The sequence below is a fragment of the Cololabis saira genome, chromosome 2 (assembly GCF_033807715.1).
Source record: "Cololabis saira isolate AMF1-May2022 chromosome 2, fColSai1.1, whole genome shotgun sequence".
NCBI classification, from domain to species: domain Eukaryota; kingdom Metazoa; phylum Chordata; class Actinopteri; order Beloniformes; family Belonidae; genus Cololabis; species Cololabis saira.
In genome coordinates, this window is record NC_084588.1 from 54,510,946 (window position 1) to 54,534,986 (window position 24,041).

Genomic DNA, 24,041 nt, shown 5'->3' on the forward strand with positions numbered 1-24,041 from the left:
AATATATGCCATTCCTTCGAGAATTAATACGGCCCGAACCGTATCGTGAACCCAGATGTGTTATACATCAAAATGTGCGTCTCCATCCTGCGACTACACGCATTACTTTTCTCTTTCAAAAGTGTTACCGTGGCGACGCTAGACGCCAACAAGCGCACCCCCCCTTCATCTGATTGGTCCATATTTGATAGTTCCCCAAAAGGCACCAAATTTGGCACGCAAGCCAGGACTGGCGATAAATGTGATATTTCATGGTTTGCATTAATGGGCGTGGCAAAATGGCTCAACAGCGCCCCCCGGAAAACTTTGTGCCTCAAGCCCCACAATACGGTTTGACGTACATGCACCAAAATCGCTATACACCTGTATCATGGCACAGCTTAAAGAAAAGTCTCTTGGAGCCATGGCCGAAACCGAACAGGAAGTCGGCCATTTTGAAATCTGATTGGTCCATATTTGATAGTTCTCCAAAAGTCACCAAATTTTGCATGCAAGACAGACTTGGCGATAAATTTGATATTTCACGGTTTGCATTAATGGGCATGGCCTAACGGCTCAACAGCGCCCCCTAGAATACTTTTCTCTGCCATAACTTTTGAATGGTTTGACATAGGAAGTTGTGGGTGGTGTCATGGGACTCTGTATGGAGTCCTTGACCTTCATTGGCCTGAATTAGCCCCACCCCTTCTTCTGATTGGTTGTCCCTTTTTTCTGCTATAACTTTTGAATGGTTTGACATAGGAAGTCGTGGGTGGTGTCATGGGACTCTGTAATGAGTTCTTAAGCTTCGTTGGCCTTAATTAGCCCCGCCCCTTCTTCTGATTGGTTGTCCCGATTTTCTGCTATAACTTTGGAATGGTTTGACATAGAGAGTCGTGGGGGGTGTCATCAGATTCTTTATGGAGTCCTTGACCTTCATTGGGCTGAATTAGCCCCGCCCCTTCTTCTGATTGGTTGTCCCTTTTTTCTGCTATAACTTTTGAATGGTTTGACATAGGAAGTCGTGGGTGGTATTATGGGACTCTGTAATGAGTTCTTAAGCTTTGTTGGCCTTAATTAGCCCCGCCCCTTCTTCTGATTGGTTGTCCCGATTTTCTGCTATAACTTTGGAATGGTTTGACATAGAGAGTCGTGGGTGGTGTCATCAGATTCTGTATGGAGTCCTTGACCTTCATTGGCCTGAATTAGCCCCGCCCCTTCTTCTGATTGGTTGTCCCTTTTTTCTGCTATAACTTTTGAATGGTTTGACATAGGAAGTCGTGGGTGGTGTCATTTCTGATATGCTAATGGGGGGCGGTGGCCCTGAGTGCGAGGGCCCGTTCATCGCTGCTTGCAGCTTTAATTGTTTTTATGTTTTTATACTGTGCTTTTTATACTTATTTATTCCTCTTATTTTGATTGCTTCCTTTGCACTTTGGTGGGAACATCCTAACCAATCTCGTTGCAACCTGAGCACAATGACAATAAAGTCTATTCTATTCTATTCTATTCTATTATATAGTATTATATTATATAATATTATATAATATTATATTATATTATATTATATTATATTATATTATATTATATTATATTATATTATATAAATTCATTGAGTTTAATTCAGTTGTTTTATGAGGAAGATATTTAAGTTGAAATAGTGATTAACACACTGTTGGAGGTTATAAGTAAACAACAGGTTAAGTTAATTCATTAACAGCAGAAATAAATACATTCAGGTCAATTCACCAACTAATATCGTTCTTTCTTAATGTTCTATGTTGTGGTTTTGGGCTGCTTGTGTCGGGCTGGTTTTCAGAGTCTCGGTCGCTGCTTTTCCTCGTCAGACCTGTCAAACCTGTTTGTGTCGCAGATACTTTAGTCAAGTTTACTTTTACTTCCTCCTGGACGGGTTTCTGGGTGTGGGGCTCCGTGTGAAGGCGATCGGAGCAGTTTTTAAACTCCAGCAGCTCCGTTTGTGGACAAAAGATAATTCCCGTTAACGGAGTCCCAGCTGGAACTGAAGGAGAAGGAGCCGACGGTTCGACGCGTCCAGATGTTGGAGCGGAGTCGGTGAACGAGCAGCAGTTCAGGTAGATGATGGTCGTGTTTACACATTCATATTTCAATATTTGTACAGTAAAATTATATTCACTGTGCCTGTAGTGATTCTAGTTGTGAAGAGGGCTGTATGAGGCATTGGTTGAAATTATGGGAGAATTTATTTTTATAGTCTCTGCAACACAGAACCTTAAGCGAAAAAGGAGACTGGCCTTTTTAGAAAAGTAAGGTGTTTGAAGTTTAGATCTTAAAAGAAAAGTGTTTCATCCTTTCCTTTTACAGTAAGAGTGTGTAAATATTACGGTGGAAGTTTGGGTATATGAAAAAAAATATCTGCATTATGTCAAACTCAGAACTTCATATCTTTCTGTTTCTGAGCCGCGTTCATTCGTTCAAAGGCTGAAATAGGAGCGCACATGAAATTTAGGAGCGGCTGATTTGATCACAAAGGTACGAATAAGAATATATAAGTACGAATGACGGCTGCTGGACTGCAGTCAGTCAGCAGGACCAGCTGGTACTGGTGACTGAAGCAGCTTTACCGTCTCCGTCCGTGTGGAGGAGGCGGAGATTGAGCCGCTGCTCTCCCGCTGTCCGACACCCTGAACCCGCGGAGCGGAGACGCGGAGACCGAGAAGGAGCTCAGTATCAGATCATTATTGTGTTTGTGGGGGAAGAAAGAGCTGCCGGCCCGAATAGATCAGAGATATGTGGAAACTAACGGTCCAAGTTCAGGTTCAGGCCTAAAAGGAGGAAGTGAACGTGATCAGAAACTCCTCCTGGTCTCTGGTCTGTTGTTTTCTTAAACCAGCATTGAAGCAGTAATTATCTCCAGACCAACTGTGCAGTAAGAACTCTGTTTATTAAACTCTTCTTCGGCAGCCAACTCAGTGAATACAAATACAGCCTGGCGCCACAGCGCCCCCTCATGGTAACATGTCTCAAGAACTCCCATAGAAATAAACCATATTGGTAATCAACATACAATAATACCACATCTCCCCTTTCTAGAGAACAAAGGGTAGACTACCTTTGTCTCATCAGACCTTAGAGGATTATTCTGCCTCTTTTGAAGAAAGGTCTGTTCCTGTCTAAATCTTGAACAGAAGAACCTGTAAACATAGACTTTGTAGTGGTTATTCAATCTAATGTAATCAAACAATTACTGTTTCTTACATTCTCCAGCATTAACTTAAAGTGCTCAAAACTACCCAAAATAACAGTAACATAAATGTCCATAACATACAATAAAATAGAGGTTTCTTTTTTTCTCAATATATTCTTATTTCAGGTTTTATATTTTCTGTGCATGTCAGTTTACAAATTAAGCCTACTAGGTTTAACGATGGCTCTCCCAGACCTAGTTCTGGGAGTAGGAGTCCCTGCAGGTGAGACTTGGGGTAACATAGCAGGTGACCCGGATGCCTGTGTTGGAGATGACTCTGGCATCTGCTGCGGCGGTGATGAACCTCTGTTTTGTGTAGGTGAGTGTAGAGGTATTAGGTGCTGACGGTTTCGTCTCACCACCCCCTGTGGTAAACCCACCAAGTATGACCTCGGAGTAGTGTGGTGCTGGAGTACAGTTCCAGATAACTTCGCGTTGGTTACCCATACCCGCTGTCCTGGTGACAAGTCACTGAGGGCTTGGGCACGGTGACGCCTGTTGTAGTTTCCAGCATCTGCCAACTCTTTCTCCTTTTCTTTCCTGGTGAACGTGACACTGTCAGGCAGTGCAGGATCCAGCTGAGAGGGAAGAGTCGGCACCGTAGTGCGAAGACGTCGGCCCATGAGGAGCTGAGCCGGACTGTACCCACTCTGGAGAGGTGTGGCCCTATAAGAGAGTAGAGCCAGATAGGGGTCTGCTGATTTCTTCAGGAGATTTTTCACAGTCTGGACCGCCCGTTCTTCTTCTCCATTACTCTGCGGAAATCCCGGGCTGCTTGTGACGTGCCTGAAACCATATAAAGTTGCAAAAGAAGTGAAAACTTGCCCAGAAAACTGCGGCCCGTTATCCGACATCAGGACCTCTGGGATGCCATGGCGAGCGAAGATTGACTTCAAATGAACGATGATGTCAGTGGACCTGGTGCAAGATAAGTATGCAATCTCCACATATCTGGAAAAGTAATCGACAACAAGTAAGTATGTTTTACTCCCCAGAACAAACAGGTCTGTCCCCAACTTTTGCCATGGTCTTTCAGGGCACTCTGACGGCATAAGTGGCTCTTTGGGATTATGTCGCTCCTGTATGCATGTCCTGCAGTTGAGCACCATTTCATTTACTTGCTGGCTGAGTCCCGGCCACCACACCGACTGACGTGCGCGTGCTTTACACTTCACTACACCAAGGTGTCCCTCATGTAACTTAGCGAGAATGTCATTCCTCATTGCTGAAGGTATTACGAGCCGTGTGTCTTTCAGCAGTAAGCCGTCCTTCACCGTGAGTGTAGCTCGCTCTGGCCTGTAGTTTTTCAGCACTGGTTCCCGTGTTGCATGTGCTGGCCATCCTTCTGTGCACAGTGTCATGATGCGTGCGCAGACACTGTCGGCCTTTAGCTGCTCTTTCAGGATTTCTATGTATGATGAGCTGACGGGTAGACTTTCAATAACACAGTCCACATAAATGTTGGTGCTCTCCATCAGCTCCTGCTCATCATTGGACATGCATGATTTCACAGGTGAGCGTGACAGTGTGTCTGCTGTCCACAGTGACTTTTTCGGTACATGCTCGATGGAGTATGGAGTATGGAGTAGCGCATCAGCCTCATCCTGAAGCGCTGTATTCTCGGTGGCAAGAGATCCAATGCTTGGGCTCCAAGCAGGCTGAGAAGGGGTTTATGATCGGTCTCCAGTAAAAAATGCTTTCCTATGAGGAAATCCCGGAACCGTTCACAGGCCCATGTGAGGCCCAGGGCCTCCTTCTCTACCTGTGCGTATCGTTGCTCGGTTGGAGTGAGCGACCGAGATGCATAAGCCACGGGCTTCCATTCTTCCTCCCACCTCTGGAGAAGAACGCCCCCCAAGCCATATGATGATGCATCAGCAGATACTTTGGTGTCTCTGCCTGGGTCGTACATGGCTAGCACAGGTGGAGAGGATAGAGCTTTCTTTAGCGCTGCAAATGCTGCTGCCTGGTCTACATCCCAGACCCAGCAGTTTTTCTTAGAGAGGAGGTCACGGAGTGGTTTATCTTTTTCCGCCAACTGGGGAATAAACTTTCCCAGCTGGTTGACCATACCGAGAAAACTCCTTAACTCACTCACATTTGTGGGCTCTGTCATGTCTGTGATGGCCTCTGTCTTTCTTGGGTCAGGGCGGATGCCTGCAGTTGTGATGATATGGCCCAGGAAGACGACCTCGCTCTTGGAGAGTTCACACTTGTCCACATTCAGTGTGATGCCTGCTTTTTCCAGTCTTTGTAGCACGGCATGAAGTCGAGCATCATGCACTTCCTGGTCCCGCCCCCACACCAACAGATCATCGATGTGGCAGACTACACCTTCGAGCCCCTCTGTGATTTCCGCCATCCTGCACTGGAAATGTTCAGGCGCAGAGGCGATGCCAAATGGAAGACGGTTAAAGTGGAACCGCCCGAAGGGTGTTATGAAAGTAGTGTATTTGGCTGATTCCTCTGTTAGTGGAATCTGCCAGAACCCCATGTTGGCATCCAATTTGCTGAACACTTGAGCTCCAGTAAGCGTTCCCAGGCTCTGTTCCACTGATGGCAGAATGTACTTTTCACGGCACACATACTCATTTAGGCCGGTCAGATCCACACATAACCGCACCTTTTTACTGTCCTTTTTAGGCACGACCACCATGCCGGCACACCAGTCTGTCGGCTCCTCTACCCGGCTGATAACGCCCAGAGCTTCCATGCGCTGGAGCTCTTTTTTAACTTCGCCCACCAGAGGTAATGGAATCCTCCTAGGGGTTTTTACAGAATACGGCACAGCATCTGGCTTGAGCTTGATGGTGTAAGGTTGTTGCAGCCTGCCTAGCCCGCTGCACAGCTTAGGGTACGTTGTCTTGACAGTTTCCATGTCTATAATGTCGACACGGATGAGCAAGCTAAGGGCTTTAATGGCTGGCAACCCAAGCAAAGGCGTGCTCAGGTTTTTGACCACATAGACCTTCTCCATGGTCTGCTTGGCTCCTTTCTTTAACATCAGTCTGGCGAACCCCGACACATCCAGAGGAATCCGTCCTGGGCCAAACAAAGGTTTTTCTGGCCTTTGGAGATCAGGCTGCTGTGTGTTAGAAAAGAGGTTGTTAAATTCTGTCTGTGACACAGCGGTGACATCTGCTCCAGTATCAAGTTTAAACGTGATATTTTTGTCCATTATGTCTATGTCAGCAGTCCATGTATTGACATCTGACGTCACAGAGCCCAGAAAGAAACTTTCCTCCTCTTCCTCTATACCGTGTACAGCTTTTCCTGCACGGCACACACGCTGGTAGTGACCCTTTTTCCCACAGGAATGGCATTTAGCCTCATTGGCAGGGCACTCGTGTTTTGGGTGAGGTGTGCCACCACATTTGTAGCACTGGGAGCCTTTTTGGTTTCTGCTCTGACTGCTGCGTGTCTTTGCTTCATTATATTTAAACTTGTTGAATTTTAGCTTTTCCTTTTGCTGTCTGCCTTTAAATACTCTGTCCACAGAGCACACATCCATCTGTTTTACACCACTGGCTTCACATCTCAGTGTGTTTTGCTGCTTTTTGATTTCCTCTGATTGCCTTGCAATGTAAATGGCTTTTTCCAAGTCCAAGTCTTTTTCCATCTGCATGCGTTCTGAGAGTCGTGTGTCAGACAGTCCAACCACAATCCTGTCTCTGATCAGCTCATCATGCAATGTCCCATAATTGCAGTGCTCTGCTAATGCATACAGAGCAGTGACAAATGCATCGACAGTCTCATTTGGTTCCTGCTTACGCATATTAAAACGCGCACGTTCATATACAATGTTCTTTTTCACTATGAAGAATGACTGGAAGCCATCTCTTACTTTAGTGTACTGGTGCTGGTCTGCATCACTAAGCTTCAAGCCTCTCAGAACATCATCTGCTTCATCTCCCATACAGTAAATCAAATTATTCACTTGGTTTTCTTCAGAACTTGCAGATAAGTTACTTGCTTGACGAAATCTTTCAAATCACCTTATCCATTTTGTCCACTCGTGCGGCTTGGAAAAGTCGAAGGGCTCTGGTGGCTGAATGCTGAATGTCGCGCTGGGTGTGTTAGCCATCCTGCTAGCTCCTTCCCCACTGTGCTCGTCTTCTCCGTCACTCATTTGCCTTGCTCACCAAACTCCTCTTTTCCCTTCCAGGTGGACCTCTGCTTGTTACTTGTTCACTTCTGACACCATGTTGTGTTCTTAAACCAGCATTGAAGCAGTAATTATCTCCAGACCAACTGTGCAGTAAGAACTCTGTTTATTAAACTCTTCTTCGGCAGCCAACTCAGTGAATACAAATACAGCCTGGCGCCACAGCGCCCCCTCATGGTAACATGTCTCAAGAACTCCCATAGAAATAAACCATATTGGTAATCAACATACAATAATACCACATGGTCCAATCACCGGATGTTCTGGCTCCATTTTATGGAGGATGGACCCAGTTAAAGATTTAGACCAGAACCAGAACCAGACTGTAAATATGTTTCTTTCTGCTGTAAAGTTGGACTGACGGAGTTCGTGGGAAATGAACTCGCTGTTTCCGCCTCTAGTGGTCAGTGGAGGAACTGCAACCACAGCCTTCTGGACTCACCAGGGTCTAAGGTGTTTCAGTAATTAAGAGTCCATGATGATCTGTCCTGGAGACAGAAACTAAGAGCAAACGTGTGATTAAATTAAGTGTAAATGTGGGTTGAGGGTGTGAGCTGAGCTGCAGCTCCATGTCTCCATCTAGTGGTCGGATAGTAGAAGTGCAGCAGCTTCCTCACTGCTGTCGGACATGAAGCTGAAGAGAAGATCAGTCAGAGCTGCTCGCTGTACATCTACCATGACATGTGTTTCCTCTGCAGATGAAAGTAGAAGGTGTGTGTGAGCTGATGTGAATCCAGCAGCATGGATCAGTGTGAGGACAGAGAGGAGGGAGTCCTTCCCTCCAAAACCTCCCCGAGGGGAAAACCTGAGAGAGAAGAAGAGAGGTGAGATGATCTAACTGTCCATGACTCTTCTGCACATCAGAGTTCAGCCCTCACGTCACCAAACACCTTTATTACAGGAGACGACCTGGATCTGGACCTGGACCTGAACCTGGTCCCAGCTGTGTGTCCTTGAAGAGTGACAGATCAAAGGATTTCATTGTCAGTTTTAAAGAGTCTCCTGGTTTTCCTTCAGAGGGGTGAGTTATTTGTAAAAGTTGTTTCTGAAAAATGTAACTGAGACTGAAATGTTTCCATGGTAACATGTTTAAAGTGAACATTTCTCTGTTTTGCTGCCATTCTTAGATGGTTGTTGATGTTTCCAGAAACACAGCAGACTATAAAGGGGGTGTTGGAGTCTCTTCTGAGTGACTGTAGTTCAGCGGTTTGTCCAGCAGGGGGCATCTTTCTGCTGTGGTTGCAAAATCATTTAGGGAGGAAGTTCTCCTCAGGTGGACGGTGTTGCTGGATGCAGGAGGACAGATGGTTCCTGGAACCATGTGATCATTGATCTGTTGAGAAGCTGGTCTTTGTGGACACTTGCTGGACCTTCTTGTACCACCAGATTGAGAGCTGGTACTGGGAGAAAGACGTGGACGTTCTCAGTCTCAGGAGGACCAGAGAACCTTAAACATGACAGGAAGTCCTCTGGTGGACTGTCCTCATCCTAACATGACTCCATGGACCTTCAGATATCATGTGACCTAGTTCTTCCTGATTCCTCCACAGAGTGGACCAGCAGATCTCAGAGTCCCCCAGTGGTCCGTCTGTCCAGCAGCATCAGACCCAGCTGGACTCCGTCTTTCAGGTCTGTCCATGAACAACAACTGTCTCCATCTGTTGTCCTGATGTCCATCTGCATGCTGGTCTCTGGAAACCAGTGGACTGTCAGTCTGTCCATCATGGACCTGATGTTTGTCTCCATGCTGGTCTCTGGAGACCAGTGGACTGTCAGTCTGTCCATCATGGACCTGATGTTTGTCTCCATGCTGGTCTCTGGAGACCAGTGGACTGTCAGTCTGTCCATCATGGACCTGATGTTTGTCTCCATGCTGGTCTCTGGAGACCAGCGGACTGTCAGTCTGTCCATCATGGACCTGATGTTTGTCTCCGTGGTTTCAGTCTGGTTGTGTCCTTCATGTGGTCTTCTGTTCCAGCTGCTGGAGGACGACATCGTCATGTTTGTGAAGGACGAGCTGAAGAAGATCCAGGAGGTTCTGAGTCCAGATTACCCAGAATCCTCAGAGAGTCTGGAGGAGGATGAAGATGAAGAGCAGAAGAGCATCAGAGAGACACTCGTGAAGATCACAGTGAAGTTCTTGAGGAGGAGGAAGCAGGAGAAGCTGGCTGACCTCCTGCAGAGCAGTAAGACGTTTCTCTGAACATCTGAGCTGCTGGATAAACCACACCCAATGTCTCAGTAGATGACCAACATTCACAGATCAGACACAATATTAAACCCACTGGAAGGTGGAGGAACTCAGCTCATCTTCTGTTAGGAACATTTCATTAATAGGGCCATTACTATCCCAGTAAATAAAAGTTTTATTCTAAATAGTTGAACCGTGTGGATTCAATATTCGGTTCCAGTAAACACAAAACAAACACAACTTGTGTGTCTGAAGTGAATCGTAGAGGAAACTCTGTTGTTGTTCCTCTGATTGATCGGAGAGGTTTTGGGAGGAAAACGCTTCAATACTCCTCATTGAACCGCTGATCAGTGAATGTTGAAATGTTGATTCTTTAGAGGAAGTAGAACTTGTTGTGGGCTGGTTTTAATCACTAAGTGGTTTTCTTTATTTCATCTTTATTTAGAGACCGTCCCTGCCGTTTGTCAATCCAAACTCAAAGTTCAGCTGCAGAAGAAGCACCAGCATGTGTTTGAGGGGATCATTAAAGCAGGAAAGACAACCCTTCTGGAGCAGATCTACACGGAGCTCTACATCACAGAGGGAGGGACCGGAGATGTCAATGAAGAACATGAAGTCAGACAGATTGAAGCAGCTTCCAGGAAACCAGACGGAGCAGAAACAGCCATCAGACAGGAAGACATCTTTAAACCCCCACCTGGAAGAGATGAACCAATCAGAATGGTGATGACGAAGGGAGTGGCCGGCATCGGGAAAACAGTCCTAACACAGAAGTTCAGTCTGGACTGGGCTGAAGGCAGAACCAACCAGGACATCCAGTTCATGTTTCCATTCACCTTCAGAGAGCTGAATGTGCTGAGAGAGGAGAAGTTCAGCTTGGTGGAACTAGTTCATCTGTTCTTCTCTGAAACCAAAGGAATATGCAGCTTTGAAGAGTTCCAGGTCGTGTTCATCTTTGACGGTCTGGATGAGAGTCGACTTCCTCTGGACTTCCACAACTCTACAATCATCAGTGATCCCAGAAGGTCCACCTCAGTGGACGTGCTGCTGACAAACCTCATCAGGGGGAGCCTGCTTCCTTCTGCTCGTCTCTGGATCACCACACGACCCGCAGCAGCCAATCAGATCCCTCCTTACTGTGTTGACATGGTGACAGAAGTCAGAGGGTTCACTGACCCACAGAAGGAGGAATACTTCAGGAAGAGGTTCAGAGAAGAGGAGCAGACCAGCAGGATCATCTCCCACATCAAGACATCACGGAGCCTCCACATCATGTGCCACATCCCAGTCTTCTGCTGGATCACTGCTACGGTCCTGGAGAACGTTCTGGAGAAAGTCCTGGAAACCAGAGAGGGAGGGGAGCTGCCCAAGACCCTGACTGAGATGTATATCCACTTCCTGGTGGTCCAGGCCAAACTGAAGAAGGTCAAGTATGATGGAGGAGCTGAGACAGATCAACACTGGAGTCCAGAGAGCAGGAAGATGGTGGAGTCTCTGGGAAAACTGGCTTTTGAGCAGCTGCAGAAAGGAAACCTGATCTTCTACGAACCAGACCTGAGAGAGTGTGGCATCGATGTCAGAGAGGCTTCAGTGTACTCAGGAGTGTTCACCCAGATCTTTAGAGAGGAGAGCAGCCTGTACCAGGACCAGGTCTTCTGCTTCATCCATCTGAGTGTTCAGGAGTTTCTGGCTGCTCTTCATGTCCATCAGACCTTCATCAAGTCTGGAGTCAACCTGCTGGGAGATCAGACAACCTCTCTCACATCTGAAACACGAGAAGTTCAGGAAGAGGATGAAGATGAATATGAAGATGAAGATGAGGATGAATTTGAAGATGATGAAGATGATGAAGATGAAGCAGATGAAGTTGAGGATGAAGATGAAGATGAATTTGAAAATTATGAAGATGAAGAATATGATGATGAAGATGAAGATGATGAAGATAAAGAGACTCGCTTCTATCAGACAGCTGTGGACACGACCTTACAGAGTCCAAACGGACACCTGGACTTGTTCCTGCGCTTCCTCCTGGGTCTTTCACTGGAGACCAATCAGAACCTCCTACGAGGTCTGATGACATCAAACCAAAGAAGTTCACAGAAAACTATCAAATACATCAAGGAGAAGATCAGTGAGGACCTGTCTGCAGAGAGAAGCATCAACCTGTTCCACTGTCTGAATGAACTGAACAATCAGTCTCTGGTGAAGGAGGTCCAAAGGTCCCTGTGGTCTGGACTTCTCTCCAGAGATGAACTGTCTCCTGCTCAGTGGTCGGCTCTGGTCTTCATCTTACTGTCATCAGAAGAAGATCTGGAGGTGTTTGACCTGAAGAAGTTCTCAGCTTCAGAGGAGGCTCTACGGAGGCTGCTGCCGGTGGTCAAAGCCTCCAAGAAAGTTGTGTAAGGACGAACACGGACACATCTGTTTTAGTTACAATCACATGTGTTCTTGGAGGAAACCAGTTAAATTCACTGTTCAACTAAGTTCAGGTTCATTTGGGACCAGTTCTCCTCAATGATACATCTCAGGAAACTTTACATGTAGAGAAGAGAAATGCAGCGATCACTATTATCAATACTTAATGATTATTAGTTGAAATAATCAGAATTCATTGATAATATATCATTTATTTCTTTGTTAAATGACATAATCAACTTTTAAATGACCTCATGATCTCGCTTTAATTTCCTCTGCAGACTGAGTGGCTGTCACCTCTCAGAGGACATCTGTCCACTTCTGTCCTCAGTTCTCAGCTCTCAGTCCTCCAGTCTGACAGAACTGGACCTGAGCAACAACGACCTGCAGGATTCTGGACTGAAGCAGCTGTGTCCTGGACTGGAGAGTCCACACTGTCACCTGGAGTCTCTCAGGTCAGAATCCACCAAGTGTTCAACCGTTGACCTTTAGAACAGTTTGTTTGGTTGTTTTATTAGATCCCCGTTAGCTGCTGACCTTTCACAGCAGTTTCTCTGGGGTCTCATCAGAATCATCAGCTTAATTACAACATTATCATTAATTAAAATACATAAACATAATGCTCACAACTCAGAGACAACAGACACTAGGACACCTCCTAAAAGTAAAAAACAACATGATAATCAGCACAATGGCAATATGACTCTATATTTCCTCTTTTGAAAGTCAGGATTTACATTTTCTCATCACACTCTCAAACAAAATATTAAGAAAAATCTAATGAATGGCTCAATTTAAAAAGAATAAAAAATATTTTCCATTTTGGACAACACTGGACAGTGCGAGATAGAACAAACAATCATGTGCTGTTCACATTTTAACACCCCCTTCAGCAAAACTACAAACAAAAAAGAAATAGAGGAAAAGGAAACAGTGTCAACACAATAAACAGATTAATAGCTCAATTCATAACAGTCCATTTTATTCTCCTGATTAAACAAAAATAATTTGAGCTTCTTCTTAAAGCTTATCATATTATCTATAGTCCAAAGGTCTGGTAATTCCCTCCACACCACCATCGCTCTGTGATTCTTCTGTTTTAAGTTACTTCTCCATGGAGGCAACAGGAAATGACCTGCTGATGTTCGCCTCGGCAAATGACTGTGTGAAAAAAATGATACTCTTCTGTAGAGTGTTTCTGGTGTTTTGTCTGGTAGAGGGATGCTGAAACTCTCTATAGCCTTAAAGGTATAGTCCCTGATTTTGGAGAGCTAGCAAGATTTGAAAGTGGCACCTCCTCTAAGCCCCGCCCCCTCCCCCTCCTCCCGTCAGCGCTCCGTCCAAAGCCACGCCCCCACAAACTTTTTGGGAACGCGCATTTGCAGGAGTCGAGTTTCCCAGGACATTTTGGACAGCACATTTTCAACAAAACTACCCCATGTCTCATTCACCTGTAAGCGAGGCTGGTTTTAGGGGGGGCAGGGTGGGCTGTGCCCACCCAAACGTGCGTCCTGCCCACCCAACAAAGTTATGGGGAACCTTTTTTTTGTTATAATTTTATTTTTTTATAAATATAAAAAAATATCACAGAATATCTGTACCGTTTCTGACTGGGTGGGCCCTGCGCATCATTTTTAGACACAACAATGAACGCATACCGCAAAAGTTGTGTCTCGGCGGAGGGACCGACTGTTAGGTTCCTAAATCATCACAACATAAATAACTTGATGATTTTTCAAGGCGCTTCTGCAGAAGCTTGGAGAGAAGTCCTGAGGAGCTTTAAGGGCAACACGGCCCTCCTCTGAGACCTCGTCAGGTCTTCTCCCGACTTGCTGCTCCTGCAGGACGCTTTTATTCAGCAAGGATGACAGGAAAAACCATATTTGGTAAACAATGTATAGATAACAGACGTTGGGGGTAAAAGACACCCAATAGTAAATAGTTGAATGGACAATGGACAGAAACAGATGGTCAAACAGATCGGATGATGGTTGAAAAGTCACACATGTGAAACGTAAGCTTTAAAGAAACAAAAAAGGTCAAAAGGGGTCAAATGGGGCCCCTTCTGGACAAACAAGAACTCTGAGATCTTGAACAGATGCGTGCAGGCTAAACTTAAAAATACAATGGGACTGTTTTCCCAGGACAGTTCAAACCCCTGAGTATCTCTCAGGTAGTGGCTGCCCTGTTATCTGTTTAGAGCATGTGATGGGGGTCTTGAAACAGATGCACCTAAAAACAATAGTTCATTGACTAACCAGGAAGTCAGCAGTTTTAACCTCCTGCGTGTGTCAAAGCATGTCACAAGGATAAACAGGCAGTTTTCTAATTCTGATTCTGATTCTCATAAGAACAAACTTAATTCAGACTTTAATTAATCTGACATTTCCCTCCTGTTTGTTCTTATGAAACTTCAACAGTAACCAAAATAAAACACTCCAGTGTCATCGTAAACATACAGGTAATGAAAACACAAAAAAAAGTACAAAGACAGTGATAGTCAGAATCGGAATCTCAGTCATTATGTCAGCATGACTCAGTAGTGAAAAAGTTTCTTCCATTCCTCGGACTCCTCTCCTAGGTTGTTGTCGCAAGTCAGTTTGGCTAGTCATATTCTTCAGGCCGTGCAGGTGAGTAGGCATCAAGGTGATTTCTTCAGCGGGCAAAGGTTTGGGTACCGCCGACTTCTCTGCACTACTCAAGCCTGGAATTTCTTCGCTAGCTTTCACTGCAACTGGTGAACGCAGTAGATCATTCAGCAGCCTTTACTGCTGTCGGTGTCCTGATCTGGACAGCAAAAGGGCCCGTCCTGATGGGTGATGACGTTTCACCACTCGACTCAGGATCTGGTCACCCATTTCAGCAGTTCCTGCTTTAGAAGAGGGAGAGGAAGAAACAGCAGCCTAACAAGGAGACGATTCTCATGTACAGTTCGACTAATGGCCGTCATTCAGGCCATGGTTTTCCTGAGCCTTAACTTAACAGGCCATTAGTTCACTCCAAGAATTAAATCCATGTGAATAACTCCAAATGGATAGGTCCTTTCATGTTGTATCTGCAACATGTCGGAAAGCTCCTACTAAAAAAATGTTTAAAGGGTATTTAGTATTTAATCCTCATGATGTATCATATGTACCCTTACTTCCTCCTGTTTGAGCCATAGAACCTCCCTATGGCTCAACTTAGCGACCAGGGGGAACAGATTCCTTGGAAGCACCGGTCTGCTTCGCAGCATTATTTCGCATGCCAACAGGGGTGGGGGTTTCGTGTCATCAGACCCCCTCCTTGTTGACTTTTCCCTGGAAGGGTCAGGCTGCCAGAGTCAGGCTCCCCAGATAAGTGGCCCTCCCACTTCTTGACCTTCGCACCCTGGCAAGTCGACAGGTCTGAACTTCTAGGGACAAGAGGTCTCTATGTCCTTCAGATCCCCCCTCACATCACCAGATTAGATGGGGCAAAAAACCTGTTAAATTCTGTCTCCTATCTGAGCCAAGGACCACAGAACTCTTCTTTCAAAACGTTCTTATTTCAACCCAAGTAGGTTATGGTCTTATTAAAGTAACACCACACAAAAACTGTCAGTGCAGCAACTCTCCTGCAACGTAAGCAGTAGTCTTCAGTGAACTTATATATATATATATATATATATATATATATATATATATATATATATATATATATATATATATATATATATATATATATAAACAATAATTCACAGTCACAAAACGTCCGACTGAAAGGAAGCATTCTATCAAATAATGCCTTCTCAACTGTTGTTGAGCTATATTTTCCAAATCAAAAAGAAATGCCAGAAAATTGTCAGAAAATTTCACCTCTGAGATCTTGAACAGATGCGTGCAGGCTAAACTTAAAAATACAATGGGACTGTTGTCCAAGGACAGTTCAAACCCCTGAGTATCTCTCAGGTAGTGGCTGCCCTGTTATCTATTTAGAGCATGTGATGGGGGTCTTGAAACAGATGCACCTAAAAACAATAGTTCATTGACTAACCAGGAAGTCAGCCGTTTTAACCTCCTGCGTGTGTCAAAGCATGTCACAAGGATAAACAGGCAGTTTTCTAATTCTGATTCTGATTCTCATAAGAACAAACTTAATTCAGACTTTGATTAATCTGACACCGACGTCCCAGCAAAATGAGCACAGCAGAGAAGTTCAGAACAGCAGACAGAGCACACACTGAAGCTGATTTATGGTTCAACGTTAAACGAACGCAGAATGGTGCGCGTCGCCGCGTACCCTACGCCATAGGCTACGCCGTACACTACGGCGTAGCCGTGCCTCCAAAGCCTGCAGGGCACCGCAGCACCGCAGCCACCGCCACCCGCACCGGCGCTCCGCTACTGGGGTTCTGCCACGGACCCCCATACTGGGGGCCCCGGTGAAGCAGGGAGCGGCGGGGGCCCTCCAATTGTCAGGCCGCGGTTACCAGTCGGTCTGGAGGAGCGGGGGGGGGGGTTACACTGGGACACTCTGAGCCGAGGATGACCCGTGCGACACGGGGGCTGGAAGCAGACAGACGTGACGAGTGCGAGCATGGGACGGAGGGGGCGTGGGTGGGACTTAAAATTAAGGCATCTGATTGGTTCTTTCTCCCCTGCCAAGCCTCTGGTCCTCTGACCAATCCGTGCCATTCGGAGCGCAAAAACCCGATTGGTCAGAGTTCTTACAGGATTAAAGCTGTCAGAGAGGTCGGATTTGTTTCTTTCCTTTTTCTGAACACATTATTCACTGGCTACTCTCAGGATGGAAGGACCATTTCACCCAGTATAACAATAAATGTTTTTGAATACGATCACAGACTATACCTTTAAGTCAATTTGAAAACCTTTTTATAGACTTATGTCTGTCTGTCTTTAATTACTGCATTTAAGTTCTTACATTTTCAAGTAATTTTTTAAAAATCTTTTTTATTTTAAGCACTTTGAGTTGTCTAGTATGAAATGTTATACACAAACTTTCCTAAATAACCTCATGATCTCTCTTTAATCTCCTCTGCAGGTTGAGTGGCTGTAACCTCTCAGAGGACATCTGTCCACTTCTGTCCTCAATTCTCAGCTCTCAGTCCTCCAGTCTGACAGAACTGGACCTGAGCAACAACGACCTGCAGGATTCTGGACTGGAGCATCTGTGTCCTGGACTGGAGAGTCCACACTGTAAACTGGAGTCTCTCAGGTCAGAAACCACCAAGTGTTCAACTGGTGACTGTTACAACTGTTTGTTTGGTTGTTTTATTAGATCTCCGTTAGCTGCTGATCTTTCCCAGCAGTTTATCTGAAGTATCATCAGAATCATCAGCTTAATTACAACATTATCATTAATTAAAATACATAAACATAATGCTCACAACTCAGAGAACACAGACACTAGGACACCTCCTAAAAGTACAAAAAACAACATTATAATCAGCACAATGGCATTATCCATCCATCCATCCATCCATCCATCCATCCATCCATCCATCCATCCATCCATCCATCCATCCATCCATCCATCCATCCATCCATCCATCCATCCATCCATCCATCCATCCATCCAGCCATTGTCCGCCGTTTATCCGTTCCCGGGTCGCGGGGGCAGCAGTCTCAACAGAGATGCCCAGACTTCCTTCATCCCAGACACTTCTGGGATGAAGGAAGGGGCTCTTCCCCCATCTCTTCCTCCATCGCTTCCTCCAGCTCTTCCTCCGGCTCTACCTCATCCGGCTCTTCCTCCGGCTCTTCCTCCAGCTCTTCCTCCAGCTCTTCCTCATCCGGCTCTTCCTCCGGCTCTTCCTCCATATTTTCCTCCAGCTCTTCCTCCAGCTCTTCGTCCTCCGGCTCTTCCTCCAGCTCTTCCTCTAGGTCTTCCTCCAGCTCTTCCTCCAGCTGTTCCTCCGTCTCTTCCTCCGGCTCTTCCTCCAGCTCTTCCTCCAGCTCTTCCTCATCCGGCTCTTCCTCCGACTCTTCCTCCATATTTTCTTTTTTTAAACATGTTTCTTTATTGGGTAATCCATGTAAATTATATTACACAATAAACATTTCTTTTAAAGGGTTCGACAGAATACCCCGTTTTATATTTTACCATACACCCACAACAAAAAAATAAATAAATAAATAAATAAATAAAATTAAAAAAAATAAATAAATAAAATAAATAAGGACACAAAACGTAACATAACAAACACCCCAAAACACACACAGTGCAAAATACGTAATTATAAACAGGTCCCAAAGTAAGTACCGATTACCAATCAAACTCTGACTGAAGACAATAATAATAGGAAATATAAAGTAATAAAAAAAAATGAACATAGCTTTGGGCAGGAAAAGAACATATGTGTTTGGTTAGCCGGTGATAAAGAGCATCTGTCACATTTATCACCTGTATCAAACAGTCTATTAAGCTTGATTTTGGACATGTGAATTCTGTGTACAACCTTAAACTGAATCAATGTCAGCTTGGCACAAGATGAGGTATAATTAATTCTGTCTAGGGCTCTCTGCCACCATTCAGATGAAAAAATAGTACCAAGTTCCATCCATCCATTGTCCACCGCATTATCCGAGTCCGGGTCGCGGGGGCAGCAGTCGGAGCAGGGATCCCCAGACTTCCCTCTCCCCGGACACTTCCTCCAGCTCTTCCGGGGGGACTCCAAGGCGTTCCCAGGCCAGCCGAGTGACGTAGTCACTCCAGCGTGTCCTGGGTCTTCCTCGGGGCCTCCTCCCGGTGGGACATGCCCGGAACACCTTACGAGGGAGGCGTCCAGGGGGCATCCTATACAGGTGCCCGAGCCACCTCAGCTGGCTCCTCTCGATGTGGAGGAGCAGCAGCTCTACTCTGAGCTCCTCCCGGGTGACAGAGCTCCTCACCCTATCTCTAAGGGAGCGCCCCGCCACCCTGCGGAGGAAACTCATTTCGGCCGCTTTTATCCGGGATCCCGTTCTTTCGGTCATGACCCAGAGTTCATGACCATAGGTGAGGGTGGGAACGTAGATCGACCGGTAAATCGAGAGCTTTAGTAGTACCAATTTATTTATTATATTTTTAACTGTTAAAGGAAATGATAATGATGATGAGATTAATTTGATTGCATTTGAAATGTTTCTGCGAGCTACAGGTAAAGATAAAATTGTATCGACAAGCGACTCGGGCAATTGATGAGGGAAGTTAAAAAAGTTATGTTGAGCAAAGCTTTGAATTTGAAAGTATCTAAATAAATGAGATCGTGGAAGGTCAAACTTATTTTTAATGGTGTCGAAAGGAGCAAAAACTTTATCAATGTAAAATTGACTAAAATAAACCAGACCTTTCTCTTTCCATGCAGAGAAAACAGGGTCGAGAGCCGAAGGAAGAAATAAATGATTGTCACAGATAGGTATCAGTGGCGAAAGAGAGGTGATTTTAAGGTTACATCTAAACTGCTTCCAGATCTTTAAAATAGATGCAACAATTGGATTGGAAATGTGTTTAGCAGAATATGAATTTAGAGGAGCACAGATTAAGGTTGATAAAGAGACTGAGTTACAAGAGTGAGCTTCCATCTGACACCAGTCTGTAGTTGGAAAGTTGTACCAAGTATGGATTTTTTGAATATTGGCCGCCCAGTAGTACATCATCAGATTAGGTAGTGCAAGGCCACCATTTTCTTTACTTCGTTGTAGAGTAGAATATTTTATTCTTGAGGTCTTTCCTGCCCAAATAAATGATGAAATAGCCTGATCGAGTTCTTTAAAAAAAGATTTGGGGAGAAATATTGGTAAAGACTGAAAAAAAACAGAAATCTGGGTAAAACATTCATCTTAATGGAGTTGATTCTTCCTAAAAGAGAAAGGGGGAGCGTATTCCAATGCTTAAGATCAGATTTTATCTCTTTGACCAACTTCATAATATTATATTTGTAAATTAAAGGCAGACTATGAGAAATATTAATACCCAAATACCTAAATTTGGAAGTGTTTAGTTGAAAAGGCAACGCTTGAGCCGGAATCTGTTTAGCCACTTTATTGAGAGGAAAACACTCGCTCTTATCGATATTCAACTTATATCCCGAGAAGGAACCAAAAGTTTGTAAAATATCAAGAATCTTGTTAATACAGACAGTAGGATTAGAGATATAAAGCAACAGGTCATCCGCGTATAGTGAGACTCTGTGTTCTATCCCATTCCTATTGTTACCAGAGAAGAGCGGTCACGGTGAGCTCTTCAAAGCAATGGAAAGCGGTTCGATTGCGACGGCGAAAAGCATGGGCGACAAGGGGCAGCCCTAGCGGCAACCGCGTGTTAAAGGGAAAAACTCAGACCGAGCAGAGTTGGTAATTACACTTGCAGTAGGGGCACTGTAAAGCAATTTAATCCATGAAATATATTTTTGACCAAATCCGAATCTTGTAAGAACTGAAAATAAATAACCCCACTCTACGCGGTCAAAGGCCTTCTCTGCATCCATAGAGACCACCAATTCAGGATATTCTGTAACAGATTTTGACATTATTATGTTAAGTAAACGACGAATATTACAAGATAACTGCAGACCCTTTATAAAACCAGTTTGGTCAGTGGAAATAATGTTTGGTAGGCAGGGGTCCAGCCGGCCAGCAAGGATCTTCGCTAACAGCTTTATATCGGCATTAAGCAAGCTGACAGGCCTCCAACTGCTGCATACTTCTGGGTCTTTATTTTTCTTTGGGATGAGAGAAATTAAAGCTTGATTTAAAGACATTGGGAGAATTCCACACCCTCGAGAGTCATTAAACATGTCCAGCATCAAGGGGGCTAACTGGTCAGAAAATTTCTTCAAGAAGTCAGCTGGGAAGCCGTCTGGGCCTGGTGCCTTACCATTTTGCATTAATTTAAGACTGGCTGTAACCTCTTCTAAACGAGGTGAAGCATCCAAGTTGTTTTTAGTTGTTTCGTTAATTACAGGAAAACCTAAATCATCTAAAAATGTATCCATTACAGTGTTCTCAGGTGGAGCTTCCGATTTATACAGATTGGAATAATATGAGTTCCTCCATATTTTCCTCCAGCTCTTCCTCCAGCTCTTCCTCCTCTGGCTCTTCCTCCAGCTCTTCCTCCAGCTCTTCCTCCAGCTCTTCCTCCATCTCTTCCTCCGTCTCTTCCTCCATCTCTTCCTCCGGCTCTTCCTCCAGCTCTTTCTCCAGCTCTTCCTCCTCCGGCTCTTCCTCCAGCTCTTCCTCCATATTTTCCTACAGCTCTTCCTCCAGCTCTTCCTCCTCCGGCTCTTCCTCCAGCTCTTCCTCCAGCTCTTCCTCCATCTCTTCCTCCGTCTCTTCCTCCAGCTTTTCCTCCAGCTCTTCCTCCAGTCTTCCTCCAGCTCTTCCTCCAGCTCTTCCTCCAGCTCTTCCTCCAGCTCTTCCTCCGGCCCCTGGCTGCGCCTAGAAATCCTGTCCATAAAAATTATGAACAGGACTGGTGACAAAGGGCAGCCTTGCCGGAGTACAACATGCACCGGGAACAAGTCTGACTTACTGCCGGCAATGAGAACCAAACTCCTGCTCCGATCATACAGAGACCGGACAGCCCTTAATAGAGGGCCCCGGACTCCTTACTCACTGAGCACCCCCCACAGGATGGCACGAGGGACACGGTCAAATGCCTTCTTCAGATCCACAAAACACATGTCGACTGGTTGGGCAAATTCCCATGAACCCTCGAGCACCCTGCGGAGGGTGTAGAGCTGGTCCAGTGTTCCACGACCGGGACGAAAACCGCATTGTTCCTCCTGAATCCGAAGTTCAACTATCGGCCATATTCTCCTCTCCAGTACCCTGGCGTAGACTTTCCCGGGAGGCGGGAAGGCTGAGAAGTGTGATCCCCCTATAGTTGGAACACACTCTCCGGTCCCCCTTTTTAAACAGAGGGACCACCACCCCAGTTTGCCACTCCAGCGGTACTGTCCCCTTCCTCCATGCAATGTCGCAGAGGCGTGTCAACCAAGACAGCCCTACGACATCCAGAGACTTGAGGTGCTCAGGGCGAATCTCATCCACCCCCGGTGCCACTGAGGAGCTTACGAACCACCTCAGTGACCTCGGCTTGGGTGATGGACGAGCACGCCCCAAATTCCACACTCTCTGCTTCCTCAATGGAAGGCATGTCAGTCGGATTGAGGAGATCCTCGAAGTATTCCTTCCACCGTCCGATGATATCCCCAGTCGAGGTCAACAGCTCCCCACCCGCACCATAAACGGTGCCGGCAGAGTACTGCTTCCCCCTTCTGAGGCGCCGAATGGTCCTCCAGAATTTCCTAGAGGCCGACCGAAAGTCTTCCTCCATGGCCTCCCCGAACTCCTCCCAAACCCGGGTTTTTGCCTCCAGGACCGCCCGAGCCGTGGCTCGCTTGGCCTGCCGGTACCCATCTACTGCGTCAGGAGTACTACAGGCTAACATAGCCCGGTAGCACTCCTTCTTCAGTCTGACGGCATCCTGTACTTCTGGTTTCCACCACCGGGTTCTAGGATTGCCGCCACGACAGGCACCGGAGACCTTGAGACCACAACTTCGAGCCGCGGCGTCGACAATGGAGGCAGAGAACATGGTCCACTCGGACTCAATGTCCCCCGCCTCCCCCGGGATCTGAGAGAAGCTCTCCCGGAGGTGGGAGTTGAAGATGTCCCTGACAGAGGGCTCAGCCAGATGTTCCCAACAGACCCTCACAATCCGTTTGGGTCTGCCCGGTCTGTCCAACATCCTCCTCTGCCAGCGCATCCAACTCACCACCAGGTGGTGATCAGTTGACAGCTCAGCCCCTCTCTTCACCCGAGTGTCCAAGACATGCGGCCGAAGGTCAGATGAAACAACATCAAAGTCGATCATTGACCTCCTGCCTAGGGTGTCCTGGTGCCACGTGCACTGATAGACACCCTTATGCCTGAACATGGTGTTCGTGATGGACAAACCGTGACTAGCACAGAAGTCCAATAACAAAACACTGCTCGGGTTCAGATCGGGGAGGCCGTTCCTCCCAATCACGCCTCTCCAGGTATCACTGTCATTGCCCACGTGAGCGTTGAAGTCCCCCAGTAGAACAATGGAGTCCCCAGTTGGAGCACTATCCAGTACTCCTCCCAGTTGAAGCACTATCCAGTATCCTCCCGGTAGAACAATGGAGTCCCCAGTTGGAGCACTATCCAGTACTCCCAGTAGAACCATGGAGTCCCCAGTTGGAGCACCATCAAGTACTCCTCCCAGGGACTCCAAAAAGGCCGGGTACTCCGCACTGCTGTTTGGCCCGTAGGCACAAACAACAGTGAGAGACCGTTTCCCGACCCGAAGGCGCAGGGAAGCGACCCTCTCGTTCACCGGGGTGAACTCCAACACATGGCGGCTGAGGGGCTATAAACAAGCCCACACCAGCCCGCCGCCTCTCACCCTGGGCAACTCCAGAGTAGTGGAGGGTCCAGAACCTTTCAAGGAGCTGGTTCCAGGGGAGGTGTGGAGGTGAGCCCGACTATCTCTAGCCGGAATCTCTCAACCTCACGCACAAGCTTCGGCTCCTTCCCCCCCAGCGAGGTGACATTCCATGTCCCACTGAGAGGGTTTTGGTTCAGGGATTGGGTCGTCGAGGCACCCCGCCACGACTGCTACCCAGTCCCCATTGCACCAGACTCTCACGGTCCTTCCTGCGGGTGGTGGGCCTACAGGAAGGCGGGCCCATGTTACCATTTCAGGCGGGTCCCACGGGCAAAGACCCGGCCACCAGGCGCTCGCCTTTGAGCCCTGACTCCAGGCCTGGTTCCAGGGAGGGGCCCCAACCCCAGGCCTGGCTCCAGGGAGGGGCCCCAGTGACGCCGATCCGGGCGACGTTACGGTCCTTTGGTTTTTCTCAATGGCATTATGACTGTACATTTCCTCTTTTGAAAGTCAGGATTTACATTTTCTCATCACACTTTCAAACAAAATATTAAGAAAAATAAAATGAATAGTTCCATTTAAAAAGAATAAAAAATATTTTCCATTTTTCGACAACACAACAACTTTCTGGACAGTGTGAGATAGAACAAACAATCTTGTGCTGTTCAAATTTTAACACCCCCTTCAGC

At 46.3% G+C, this 24,041-nt stretch overlaps 2 protein-coding genes across 2 annotated transcripts in view; one reads left to right on the forward strand and one right to left on the reverse strand.

Moving 5' to 3' along the window:
• Positions 1–24,041, reverse strand: part of LOC133418390 (NACHT, LRR and PYD domains-containing protein 4-like) — a 398,000-nt gene that overhangs the window by 59,927 nt on the left and 314,032 nt on the right. The gene's annotated exons all lie outside the window — the stretch shown is intronic.
• Positions 1,895–12,028, forward strand: LOC133418409 (NACHT, LRR and PYD domains-containing protein 3-like). Its single transcript, XM_061707084.1, has 5 exons — positions 1,895–2,072; positions 8,069–8,194; positions 8,921–8,999; positions 9,349–9,556; positions 10,007–12,028. Exons 2-5 carry the CDS (start codon positions 8,112–8,114, stop codon positions 11,962–11,964), a joined length of 2,328 nt encoding a protein of 775 aa, XP_061563068.1. The 5' UTR covers positions 1,895–2,072; positions 8,069–8,111; the 3' UTR covers positions 11,965–12,028.